The 14,629-nt window shown below is 34.6% G+C and overlaps 1 protein-coding gene and 1 non-coding gene across 2 annotated transcripts; one reads left to right on the forward strand and one right to left on the reverse strand.

Annotated features, from left to right (window-relative positions):
• Nucleotides 1–8,718: 8,718 nt before the first annotated feature.
• Nucleotides 8,719–8,825, reverse strand: LOC115698432 (small nucleolar RNA R71). Its single transcript, XR_004008179.2, has one exon. It is a non-coding gene; the product is annotated as a small nucleolar RNA R71 (small nucleolar RNA).
• Nucleotides 8,826–13,021: 4,196 nt separating this feature from the next.
• LOC115696511 (uncharacterized) lies at nucleotides 13,022–13,393 on the forward strand. The gene has a single exon (XM_030623410.1). It carries the CDS (start codon nucleotides 13,022–13,024, stop codon nucleotides 13,391–13,393), a length of 372 nt encoding a protein of 123 aa, XP_030479270.1.
• Nucleotides 13,394–14,629: the final 1,236 nt, after the last annotated feature.

Below are 14,629 nucleotides of genomic sequence, written 5' to 3' on the forward strand. Positions count from 1 at the left end.
ATCAGAAAAAGGATTAGCACGAAGACGAGGGTGGACTTCTTGCAGAAGTTGAAGCAGTTCCTGGTTTATTTGATGCTCGGGCTCCCAAGACTCACCAGGGTTCATCTACAAAAGACAATACGCAAGATGAGTGTTGGACGGAGTATCAAGCGAAAAAACAAGCAGATATGCCGACCAGGAATACCCAACAGAATAAAGAACAGCCATGTTCGAAGAAAAGTCTAAACTCAAGAAGTCAGAAAGTTTTTCTTGAGTTAGGGCAAAAAAGTTCATGAACCTTAAAGAAAGCAGAGTGAAAAATAGACGCAATGCAGTTCTAAAGTAAGCCTCACGGCTGAAAGCTAACGCAAGGACATGGAAAAGAAGAGTCACAGAAGTTTCAAACCCTAGGGTTTCCTAGAGTGTTCTTTCTACAGCAAAGATAAAGGAAGTCAGAAACTTACTCAAAGATTCAAGTGTCCAGATTCAAGCAAGCCTGAAATCGTCTGAAAGCTCTTCAGCAACTTTGAAGCCAGAAAATTCTCTCTTTTTGCTCTGAAGTTTGCTTAACAACGAAGGGTGATTAAATGGGGTAATGTGCCAGTACTCCAAGTATTTATAGGCAAAGGGGTAACTGTACGTAAAGGAACCTCAGACGCCTCGACTTCCCGCCTTGAAAGCAAATATGGGAAATCAAAATAATCGAGTGCAACCGTCAGCCGTGGAGAGAGAAATTCTGATTTTCAAAATATTAATTGTCAGAGCATTAATTAGCCGAAAACCGAAGGGACGCCCAGTCAGCTTCATATCGAGTCTCGAACGGTCACGCTCGACACGTGTCCCCTTCCAAGGCAGAGCCAGCTCGGAAGAAGTCTATACGCAACCTCAGAGGTCCCGCATAGACTTGGGGGGCAAATGTTATCCCAAAATTGGCACTTTAACGTGGTATCACAAGAATGGTGACACGTGGCATCAACTTAGAGCACCTGGTCGGATCAACATGCCGAGCAGGATGCCTCGCTGGCATGTCCATAACGGAATACTCAACGAGCCGTGCAGAATGAGCAACACTTAGCAAATTCAGCCAAGCACTTCGTGAGTCACCAGCTCAATCCCTATAACTCAGGGATCAACTTGCGTGGATATGGCATACACACGATTCCACTATCGGTGTATACGGCCTCAATCCCACGATCCTAGCATTCAGCAATGATCCCACGATCTTTGTGTTTATGTGCTTTGTAACGAGAGAGGAAACTCTTCCTCCTTAAGTTTCCTACCCTATAAATAGTGAGGAATGTTCACTGGGCAAAGGAAAAGGAGAAATCATACGCCAAAACGCTATAAGCTAAGGCTATCTAAGAATTATAGATTCAGAGATACTATTGTAAGAGCTATAAGAAAAGGAATCTTCTTCCTTATTCTTAAGTCAATACAACTAACGAGGATTAGGCTATTACCGAACTACTCGGGGCTGAACCTCTATAAAATTTATGTGTCTTCTTATTATTATTTGCTTTATTACATATTCTTATTACAACATATCGTTCATCGCTTATTAAAAGACTCATTGTCGTTGGCTAAAAGCGAAGTCAACAAGAATCATTAACAAAGGAGATTTACATTCTCACTTGTTTTTATTAATGATTCTATTATAGATCTTGGTATTTGTTGCTTGTTTCAATTCATTAATCAATTCCAAAAAGTGAACTAGAGGAGAAGGTAACAGACTGCCATAAAGATTTTCCTCTAATAGTGGTGAACATATGCAAGCTTAAAGTGTCTACCTATAGATTAAAACAAACATCTCACAAATTGGTATTATATCATCTTTTCCTTTAGGTTTGAAAAGAGAATTATGGAAATAATTATATACCAGAAAGTTAGTGGGAGTAATATTTGTTTTATATATAGACAATATGTTGCTTACAAATGATGATAAAAGTTTTCTATATAAGGTAAAATAATTCATATCTCAAATTATTATTTTGAGATAAAGAATATAAATAACATATATAATTTTAATTAATTAGAGAGTAGCCACAACATCTCTAATTAAATAAAATTATGTATTATTCATCTAATATAACTTTTATCATAGGTGTGATAAATTCAACTCAAACCAGCATCTGAAAAATGATCTGGAATGAGAATAAATTAAGAACATTCATTTGCTTCTATTTTTTTTTTTTTTTTTTGAAGCCTGATGTACTTAAGAGTCTGAATAAGATTTTGCATTACATTTATTTCAGGATCATTAAGTAGTATCAGAATAACTAAAGTTAAGACCACTTTATTCTTCATACAAAGTGATGAGGTGTCCTTAAGATAATAAAAATTATGGTCATACATATTTTGTTAAGAAGAATTGACCATCTAAAAATACAGTTAACCAATTAGATTCTAACGTACTTCACTGGTTATATTGATTCACGTAAGTCAATATTTGATTACGTCCTTAAGATTTCCAGTAAGTTGTATTGTGGAGAATCTTGATTATTATTTCCACTATAGAAGTCAGATTCATTTATTGTTTTGAGGATACATCTCGATGATGTATTATAGAGTTTCATAGTAGGCCAAGAGTTTAGAATTACAGTTTCATTAGGCCATTAAGAAAATTTTGCAACAAAATCAGCTACAATATTTATGGCTAACAACTATAAGGGTACTGGTCAAAGCTAGCATATTAACATTAAGTATTTAGCCATAAAAAGACATGATAAGTGGTCATTAATCACGCAAACCGAATTGGGTAATCGCATATCCTTGACTAAAGGCATGCCGCAACACAAATTCAAGGATCATAAAGTAAATATGGGATTCAGTTACCCCATATTTAGTTTTTATTTGTACAACTAAAAAGTATACAATGAAACTCTAATTTAGATATTTTCTCATATTTATGTGAACCTTAATTTCGTCTGAGCAAATTATCATAAGAGGACCAGAATAAACATAAGGCTTAGGGTTTATTCGCTTAAGTACATTGCCACATTAAGTACATTGTTATATAATAAATATATCGTAATACATGGAAGATAATACTCAACTTATAATGAGGACATATCGCTATGATTCATATGTTATATAATGAGGAACGTTTCAGTTTGAATGTTTTAGTTTAAAATGCTGACCAAGTGGGAGAATATTAGAATATTTCTAATTAAAGAATAAATAAAGAATTGATTTTGTGATAATGAATATTTTATATTCATTGAATCTGGACATAATTAATTACGTAATATTCTAATATTGCTCAGATTTCAATATTCATTACCTGATTTGATTTCCTGAATTAATTGTCAAAATATTCTGACAATTAATGTGGCGCAGATACTGATAGAGTATCTTACCTATAAATATAGGGTCTCGGTCCCCGAGCTCCTCACTCATTCTGATCATAACAGTGAAATTCCATCTAAAGAGAGTTGAGATAGCGAGGAAGCTCGATTATCCACATCAACCAGTTTCCTTTGCAGATCAAAGCTTGTGTGGGTTTGAAGCTCAAAAGTTAATGGCAGGAGGTATTTCGATCCTATAGTTATATAGTGTATGTATTCATTCATTCCGCATGTTATATACACATACATATATTTCATTTTATACATATAAATGTCCAACAAGAATATGTAATTATTTTCTGTTTATAGATTTTTAATGGGCATATTTGTCTTTTCTATTTTTAATTAATAAAAGGGAAATTACGCCATATACTATTTTTTAACTTTTTTTTTTTCAAATTTACGATTTAGGTTTTTAAAGTGGTTGCAGCGCTAGTTGTAATAGGGGTTTCTGTACGATTTTTTTTGTTGCAATTTAGGTTGCAGTGCTAGTTGCAATAGGAGTTTCTTTGTAGAATTCCGTAAAAATGCAAAAAAAAAATTATAATGAAGACATATCGCTATGATTCATATGTTATATAAAGGAACGTTTGGGTTTGAATGTTTTAGTTTAAAATGTTGACCAAGTGGGAGAATATTAGATATTTCTAATTAAAGAATAAATAAAGAATTGATTTTGTGATAAATTAATATTTTATATACATTGAATCTAGACATAATTAATTATGTAATATTCTAATATTGCTCAGATTTCAATATTCATTACCTAATTTGATTTCTTGAATTAATTGTCAAAATATTCTGACAATTAATGTGGCGCAGATACTGATGGAGTATCTTACCTATAAATATAGGGTCTCGGTCCCTGAGCTCCTCACTCATTCTATTCATAACAGCGATATTCCATCTAAAGAGAGTTGAGAGAGCGAGGAAGCCCGATTATCCATATCAACCAGTTTCCTTTGCAGATCAAAGCTTGTGTGGGTTTGAAGCTCAAAAATAAATGGATGGAGGTATTTTGATCCTATAGTTATATAGTGTATGTATTCATTTATTCCGCATGTTATATACACAACATATATTTCATTTTATACATATAAATGTCTAACAAGAATATGTAATTATTTTCTGTTTATAGATTTTTAATGGGCATATTTATCTTTAATATTTTTAATTAATAAAAGGGGAATTACGCCATATACTATTTTCAAACTTTTTTTTCAAATTTACGGTTTGGGTTTCTAAAATGGTTGCAGCGATAGTTATAATAGGGGTTTCTGTAGGATTTTTTTGTTGCAATTTAGGTTGCAGCGCTAGTTGCAATAAGGGTTTCTTTGTAGAATTCCGTAAAAATGCAAAAAAAATTATTTTGAAGTGTAAAAATAAAAAAGCCCCTTAATAAAATTAAAATTAAAATAATTTAAAGTTAGAAAAGGAAAATGTATTCCCTATAAAAATGGGGGGAGAACCATTCCTTTCTAAAATTTAGTTAACAATTGTATGTGAATCAATATCATACTATTCATTTACATTCTTTTTAACTAAACATGCCAGTAAATGAATGATTACCTTATTATTGATTCTTATTACTCATTAATAAATATGCCAATAGTGGAATGACCAAATTTCTTTAAATATAAAAGTTGAAGAAATTTTTTTAATAAGGTATATATTTTAGGGACAATATTAATATTGTCTAAAGAGAGTAAAATTGGTAATTATTGGCGGACATAGAAATTCAAATTTGGGAACTAGTTTTCGAGTGAGTTGGCAAAATAGGCTTTATGAAAAAAAAATTCAGGAAAATGACTTTTCAAATATTTTAATTAGCAAAATAGCATTCTTTTAAAATTGATATAATAATTAATATAACAAATACAATTAATATTAATTTTTCTTTATCATTAAAAAAAATAGATTTGGTTGGACTCCCATATGAGTTTTTATCTTCATCTTCATCTTCATCTTCATCTTCAATTGAGTTCTTTATTACCATATGAGTTTTTATCTTCATCTTCATGGCACTACTCAAGTATTTCTTCTTCATTGATATTCATGCACATTTGACCTAAAAAATTCAAGAAACCCTTAAAGAAGAAGTGAAAATTCCATCCAACAATTGTAAAGGTTAGTAACTAACTTTACTCTCAAGTTTAATGATTGGGCATTTGTTATTTTACAGTTATATAACAATATAAAATATAAAGCATGAATTTAGGTTATTCTAAAAAAAATGGTGTGAAAATAACTCCAGTTCGAGGTTGAAGATGACCTATGATATGCGACCTTGTGCGACCAATTTTGGTCGCATATGGTCGTTTAGTGAAAACAAAAAAAAAATACTATGCGACCATGCGCGACCATGTAGGTCGCACATAGTCGCTCAGTGTAACTAGAAAACTACACTATGCGACCATGTAGGTCGTACATGGTCGCTCGATGTAACTAGAAAATTATACTATGCGACCATGTAGGTCGTACATGGTCGTACATGGTCACACATGGTCTAACATGGTCGCTTTCTACTAATTTTTGGATTCCAACATGTATTTCTAAATGCATCTAAATGGCTTCAAAATAACTATAAGCTAAGTGATTTGATATTCTTACTTTACACTTGTTAATTTGAAACTTTAACTTTATGATAGGTATGGATCATATCTTTATATGCATGGACTATAATGGTGAGTAGAAGATTACCAATAATCGTATTTGGGAATGGTTTGGTACTAGTTGCAACAAGGGATTTGTGGTTGATCGTAGTATCAAGTTTCATCAACTAGTGAATAAAGTCTATGAAAAAATAGGTGTTGATCGAAATTTGTATGAAATTAAAATAACTCATAAGGTGGCAGGTGAAACATTCAACAAGATAGCACCAAGTAAGATTTCTGGTGATTCTGATGTGGAGGATCTATTGAAGGAGTTGTACAAAGTTAAAGAAGTGATTCCTTTATTTGTGTGCGTAAAAAGAATAATGATAAAGGAAAGACAAAGTTTGTCAATGATGATGATGGTGATGGTAATGAACTCACTGGTCATGATGTTAAATTTGATTGTGATGATGATGATTTTGATAATGGAAGCTGCAATAGCGTACCGTATTGAAGAGTTTAATAAACACCTCGACCAACTTCGCAAAACATATCCACGTGTCGCTAAGTATCTTGAGAATGATGTCAAGTTCAGAAAGTGGTTTAGAGCACATTTTGTTGGTAACCGATATGAAGTCATGACCACTAACATAGTTGAGTCAGTGAACAATATGATGCGAAAGGCCAGAGAGTATCCAATTATTACTATGATTGATTTTATCATTAGCACGATGGGATAATAGTTTTTTGAACGTCGGCAGGAAGCATGTGTAGTTACAACTCCATTAACACCAAAGAGGGAAGAAATATTACGCAAGAGATGGGATGAAGTCAGTTCATTGATAACTCTCCAGTTAAATGAGAATGAGTACAATGTGTTAGGCTAAAATTAGTCTAAGTTTCGGGTCATATTTCAGTTAGTTTTCACTCTTTGTTTCTAGTTTTAGGGCTATTTTATGCTTGATTCTTTTGTTTCAGGTCCCCGGGTGTTTAAAGAAAGTATTTACAAGAATTGAGGACAAGCGGTGAAAGAATCGAGAAGAAAAACCAAAGATTGTGTCGCTGCCTGTTCCAGTCGTGACTGGGAACATGCCAGTCGCGACGGGAACTGGCAGAGAAATTTCAATAATTCGCTGCTTAACCCCGTCGCGACGGGGGCTTTGCCAGTCGCGACGGGGACCCCAGTGACGGGATTTTTGGGCAGTTTCGTAATTTCACGAATTTTAAAGATGAGATTTGGTTTAAATAGAGAGAGTTCGTGAAAATTAGGAATTATTCAGAATTGGAGCCCTAGAAACAAAGGAGGAGGCTAGAAGAGCGGCTTGTGGCGACCCGGATCGATTGCTTCAACTAGTTCTTTCTCTTCTCTTTAATTTTTCTATGTTATTTTCTATTTCAATGTTAATTATGGATTTATGGATTTGATTATGGATGTTTTGAACTAAACTCCTATTTAGGGAGAATGATGAATGTTGTTTAAGTTTTTCCTAGTTAATGAATAATTGCCATTCCTCCATCTTGATTGTGAACACTATTCATATTTGTGTTTAATTTCCATGTGCAAGATTGATCACCTTTTACATGTTTTATGATCTCAATTCAAAATCTGAAAAGTGAGAATTGAGAATGCTAAAATTGGATAGTCTAGGTTTTGATGTGAAACGAAAGTATTTACATAGCCTTTGTGACATTTAGATTATTGCTTAATGCTAATTTCATGTTAGTTTAATTAAGAGATTAATTAGAGAGCATGAGATTTAGAACCTAGAAGATCTGAAAAGAGCTAGGTTAATTTATAATCTGTCATTCACTTCAAGAGAAGGATAGCAATTAGACATTAACATTGGTAACTTAACAGCAGGATTCGTCTCCCTATTCTCTCATCTTGATTAATATTCACTTGTTTCTTTAAGTTTCTTGAATTTCTTTCTTCCTTTTTCAATCATAAATACTTTTGATTTGCCAAATAGAATTATAAGTATAGTTTAGTAGTAATTAATCCAATTCCCTGTGGTTCGACCTCACTTGCGTGAGTATACTACTTGATTGCGTGCACTTGCGTAGTAATTAATAATTTTCGCAACAAGTTTTTGGCGCCGTTGCCGGGGAATTGTTTAAAGATTAATATTACACAAAATTATACTAACTTCTACTTTGGTTTATTTCTGTTGCTGAATTTCTAACCCGTCTCTTGCAAAGCTACTTTTATCTATTTCAGGTATCTTGAGTGCATGCGCCGCCAAGGGCAAGCAGTTGTATTACCCGTCGACCCTGAAATCGAGAAAACTTGTAGGAGAAACAGGAGGAACAAAAGGCAAGAGAGAGTTTCAGCACCTGCTGAAACACTAAAAATCATGGCTGACAACGCTAATGTTGTGAATAATGCTGCAAATAACGGCAATAATGGTGGCGCCGTGGAAGATCAAGCTAATGGCCGTAGCTTGAGAGATGACATTCTCCCTACTCTGACGGGAGTGTAGTCATGTATCAGGCCACCGGCAGTGGATGCGAATAACTTTGAGATCAAACCTGCCATACTTCAAATGGTGCAGTCTTCAGTTCAGTTTGGTGGCCTCCCTTCTGAAGATCCTAATCTGCATCTCTCGAACTTCATGGAACTTTGTGAGACTTTTAAAGTCAATGGAGTTAGTGATGATGCCATTCGTTTGAGACTGTTTCCATTCTCACTTAGAGAAAGAGCCAAGAGCTGGTTAATCTCCTTGCCACCAAATTCCATAGCAACATGGACAGACTTAGCAACTAAATTTCTGTCTAAGTTCTTTCCCCCAGCAAAGTCTGCTAAGCTGCGAGGAGAGATCAACAATTTTTGTCAACAAGAGAATGAGTCTCTCTATGAGTCTTGGGAGAGGTTCAAGGACTTAATCAGAAAGTGTCCTCATCATGGTATTGAGAAGTGGATGCTGGTTCATAATTTCTATAACGGGTTGGTTGGTAACACTAGAACCCTGATAGATGCAGCAGCTGGTGGAGCCTTTATGAGAAAGAGTGCTAATGAGGCTTATGATCTATTGGAGGAGATGGCTCTAAACAATCAGCAGTGGCCAACTGAAAGGAGTCAAACTAAGAATGTAGCTAGTGTGCTAGAGGTGGATGTCATTACAAAGCTGACAGCTCAGGTTGAGGCCCTAACAAAGCTGATCACAGTGCAAGCCAAACAAGCTCAAGTGGTTTGTGAGATATGTGGAGGTCCCCATCACTTTTCTGAGTGTCAGGCAGATGTGGATGATTTGTCAATGGATCAAGCAAAAGCCATTGGAAACTATTCCCAAAACAATAAATATGGGCACAACCAACAGGGGTTCTACCAGCAGAGAAACCAGCCCCAACAAAACCAACAACAGCTGCAACAACAAAGTTCTAGTGGAGGCTCCACTATCCAAGCTGATTTATTGCTCCAATTCATGATAGAAACTAGAGCCTCTATTAAAACTCTAGAAACTCAAATGAAACAATTGGCTACTCAAGTGGAAAAACAAGCTCAAGGAAATTCGCCTAGCACTAATGATGCAAAAGGAGAAGAGCAATGTAAAGCAATTTCCTTAAGGAGTGGAAAGAAATATGATGGGCTTGAGATGATACAACCAGTGGATGAAGAGATTAAAGATCAAACAACACCAACTCAAGCATCATCAGATAAGAAGATTACTGATAGTCCAGCACCACCACAACAGTCTCCACCAATCAGTATTGATCGTCATGTGAAAATACCCTATCCTCAGAGACTCCGAAAGACCAATCTAGACAAGCAGTTCACAAAATTTCTAGAGGTCTTTAAAAGACTACACATCAACATTCCTTTTGCTGAAGCCTTGGAACAAATGCCCCGTTATGTGAAGTTCATGAAGGAGATATTGCCTAAGAAGAGAAAATTTGAGGACTATGAAACAGTGGCATTAACTGAGGAGTGTAGCGCCATTTTGCAAAAGAAACTACCGCCCAAGCTTAAAGATCTGGGTAGTTTCAATATTCCATGCTCTATAGGGGGTTCGGTGGAAACTAAAGCTCTATGTGATCTGGGAGCAAGCATTAATCTAATGCCCTTGTCTGTCTTCAAACGGCTAGGATTGGGAAAAGCAAAGCCCACAACAATGACTTTACAACTAGCGGATCGTTCTTTGACTCATCCTCGTGGGATAATTGAAGATGTACTGGTGAAGGTTGGTAAGTTTATCTTCCCTGCTGATTTCCTAATTCTTGATATGGAGGAAGATTCAACTATTCCCATTATTTTAGGAAGACCATTCTTAGCCACAGGCCGAGCATTAATAGATGTTCAAAAGGGAGAGTTAAAGTTGAGAGTGCAAGATGAAGAGGTCAATTTTAATGTTTTTGCCCCAACCGACATTCCTACCTGTTGCAAGATTGAGATGGTGAAGGGTTCTTGTGTTAAAGCTGATAAGAAGAAAGCAAAGCCTAAAGAGCGACTTCGAACGATTCGACGTCATTGGAAAAGATTGATGTGTGGTAGTTCTGAAGGTGAGCTTACTCTTGTGCGAAACTCTGAAATCAACACGATTGGTGGTAAATTTTCTTCATTTAGTACGAGGGTTCTTTTGGATGAAAAGGGTCCGCCCAACCCCTTCTGATGGGGGTTCAGGTAAGTCCTTCTCACCTTGAGTATAATAGCACATTGGGGACAATGTCATATTTAGTTTGGGGGGAGAGACTTAAAATTTTTAAATTCTGCACTTTAATTTCTACATTTTAATTATCTGTTTTAGTTTTTTTTTTGTTTTAGTTAAGGAATGGCAATAAGCTTGACGATAGTTGTATACTGCTGATTAGTGTGATGTGATCTGAAATTGTAAAATAACTGTGTGCTTGATTCTGCTAACTCTTTGGATTAGTTTGGATGCTTAGAAACCTGTGTTTATCTGCAAATACTCAATTTGTGAAAATTGTTATAATTGTTTTACGATGGTTTGTGGTAAGATTGACAGGATAGCTTAGAACTTGCATGTTTATTCTTTTGAGACGAAATCCTTGATAGTGTTCAATTGGAATATGACTTAGGCATTTGTTGGATAGTTTGAGCCTTTCAAGCCTACCGTAATAATGTGTATCCCTAGTTAACCTTTTGAGCCTAAACCCGTTATGTTTTTCACCCATCGATTTGAAAAATTGCAACTACACTATTAATTTTTCTTCACCATGTTATCCATGATATCATAAGCTAAATAATTAGTTTGGGGGAGGAGAAATATTTAGTGTGAGAGAATAGTTAGAGGGAGAAGAACTTGTGAGATTGAGAAAAGAAAAATGTGTAATCCAATATCACTGAAGAAAAAAAAAATGAAATATGAATGATGGAAAAAAAAAAAGAAGAAAGAAAGAAAAAACACAATAAAAAGTAAGAATGTGTTTGAAAAAATTCAGTGATGTTGGGAAAAATAATAGAGATATCTTCTCTCAGTCTTGGTAAATGCGGGAACATTATGGGGTTTTGAAAAAGAAAAGTAAGAAGCTTGTGGGTTCTGTTTGTGTGCTTATGATATCTTGAGCCAAAACCGCCTTTTGTCTATTTCTGAATGTCTGAGCCATAATGCCTAAACCTTGAAGACCTAATGATTCTAAAGGATATTGTCAACATTAGGGGAGAAAGGTAAGCATGCAAGCTTATGAGTTATCGGGATGTGGAACTGTTGGAAAGAGTAAAACTTTTATACCGATGTTTAACATATGAATAAATTTTGTGGTTATACATAGTGTTATGAATTGAGCATCTGAGTTAATTGTTAGAGTTAGTAGGATCGAAATTCTAGTTTTTGCAAGGAAGAAAGCAGAGCATGAGTCAGCAGTGTAGTGATTATCTGATAGCGTAGTTAGTTTTCTTTTACCTTACTCGGGGGCGAGTAAGAATCTAGTTTGGGGGAATTTGTTAGGCTAAAATTAGTCTAAGTTTCGGTCATATTTCAGTTAGTTTTCACTCTTTGTTTCTAGTTTTAGGGCTATTTTACGCTTGATTCTTTTGTTTCAGGTCCCCGGGTGTTTAAAGAAAGTATTTACAAGAATTGAGGACAAGCGGTGAAAGAATCGAGAAGAAAAACTAAAGATTGTGTCCTTTGCTCGATCCGGCCGCAATCGGGAACATGCCGATCGCGACGGAACTGCGAGAAATTTCAATAATTCGCTGCTTAACCCCGTCGCGACGGGGGCTTTGCCAGTCGCGACGGGGACCCCAGTGACGGGATTTTTGGGCAGTTTCGTAATTTCACGAATTTTAAAGATGAGATTTGCTTTAAATAGAGAGAGTTCGTGAAAATTAGGAATTATTCAGAATTGGAGCCCTAAAAACAAAGGAGGACGCTAGAAGAGCGGCTTGTGGCGACCCGGATCGATTGCTTCAACTAGTTCTTTCTCTTCTCTTTAATTTTTCTATGTTATTTTCTGTTTCAATGTTAATTATGGATTTGATTATGGATGTTTTGAACTAAACTCCTATTTAGGGAGAATGATGAATGTTGTTTAAGTTTTTCCTAGTTAATGAATAATTGTCATTCCTCCATCTTGATTGTGAACACTATTCATATTTGTGTTTAATTTCCATGTGCAAGATTGATCACCTTTTACATGTTTTATGATCTCAATTCAAAATCTGAAAAGTGAGAATTGAGAATGCTAAAATTGGATAGTCTAGGTTTTGATGTGAAACGAAAGTATTTACATAGCCTTTGTGACATTTAGATTATTGCTTAATGTTGATTTCATGTTAGTTTAATTAAGAGATTAATTAGAGAGCATGAGATTTAGAACCTAGAAGATCTGAAAAGAGCTAGGTTAATTTATAATCTGTCATTCACTTCAAGAGAAGGATAGCAATTAGACATTAACATTGGTATAACTTAACAACAGGATTCGTCTCCCTATTCTCTCATCTTGATTAATATTCACTTGTTTCTTTAAGTTTCTTGAATTTCTTTCTTCCTTTTTCAATCATAAATACTTTTGATTTGCCAAATAGAATTATAAGTATAGTTTAGTAGTAATTAATCCAATTCCCTGTGGTTCGACCTCACTTACGTGAGTATACTACTTGATTGCGTGCACTTGCGTAGTAATTAATAATTTTCGCAACACAATGTGATGTGTGGAAAACTCGATGCAATAGTAAATTTAAGGTCAAAGAGTTGCACGTGCAAAGTTTTTCATATTGAGAAACTTCCATGTATCCATGCAATAGCAGCAGCAGGAAAGGCACAACCCCAAAATACTGGGGAACTCTTATATTCTATGTGTTCACAGTACTACACATCAGAATATTGGTTGTTAGCATATGCTGAAACTATTTATCCTGTACCTCCAAACTCACAATGGACTGACATTCCTGAAGATATTCTTGCAATACAAGTGATAGCACCTCCTGAAGACAAGACTATAGGAAGACCAAGAACCAATCGCATAGCTTCCAAAGGTGAATTTCTTAAGAAACAATATAATTGTGGAGCATGTGGATAGTTAGGACATAATTCGCAAACATGTCCACAAGTGCCATCAGATGGTAGAAGCACAACTCATGTGTGATTTATTATTATGTAGTTCTCTAAATTATATATTTAATATTTCTTGTGTTTGATATATGCAAACTTTTATTTATATCTATTTGTAAAATTTATGCTAATTAAAGTACTTATTACGGATCTTGTGCGACTCTGTGCGACCATGTGCGACTAAGTATATTTCAAAGTATATCCTAATATGTGTTTATGCGACCCTGTGTGACTATGTGCGACCATAGTATATTTACAACTGTATTCTGATATTGGTCTGTGCGATCATGTGCGACCATAGTATATTTAAAACTTTATTCTGATATTGGTCTATGCGACCATGTGCGACTATATGCGATCATAGTATATTTCAAAATATATCATAATATTGGTCTATGCGACCCTGTGCGACCATGTGCGACTATGTGCGATCATAGTATATTTCAAAATATATCCTAATATTGGTCTATGCGACCCTATGCGACCATGTGCGACTATGTACCACCATAGTATATTTTAAAATATATCCCAATATTGATCTATGCGACTATGTGCCACCTTAGTATATTTCAATATAATCATTTAATACATTATATATATGACAATAAATTATTTAACTATATTTTCTAAGTTATTTCATTAAGTATGTATGTGTATAATCATTTAGTATAATTTATAAATTATAATTAAAGTATATTATATAATTGTATAAGTCTATGTGATTATTTAATTACATTATATATATATGAGATTCAATATATAAATTAAATTATTTTGTAAAATATGTATGTATAACAATTTAAGTTTGTTCATCGCCGTTAATAGCAAAGTTATGTTTTTATCGAAGAACATAAAAGACCATGATGGTCGCATAGTATAAATTCAAGGTCGTTTATGGTCGTTCAGAGCAAATTCAAGTTCTTTAAAGTTTGTTGAAGAACATAAAAGACCATAATGGTCGCATAGTGTAAATTCAAGGTCGTTTATGGTCGTTCAGAGCAAATTTAAGTTCTTTAAAGTTTGTTGAAGAACATAAAAGACCATAATGGTCGCATAGTGTAAATTCAAGGTCGTTTATGGTTGTTCAGAGCAAATTCAAGTTCTTTAAAGTTTATTGAAGAACATAAAAGACCATGATGGTCGCATAGTATAAATTCAAGGTCGTTTATGGTCGTTCAGAGTAAATTCAAGTTCTTTAAAGTTT

Source organism: Cannabis sativa, chromosome 7, assembly GCF_029168945.1.
Source record: "Cannabis sativa cultivar Pink pepper isolate KNU-18-1 chromosome 7, ASM2916894v1, whole genome shotgun sequence".
Taxonomy (NCBI): domain Eukaryota; kingdom Viridiplantae; phylum Streptophyta; class Magnoliopsida; order Rosales; family Cannabaceae; genus Cannabis; species Cannabis sativa.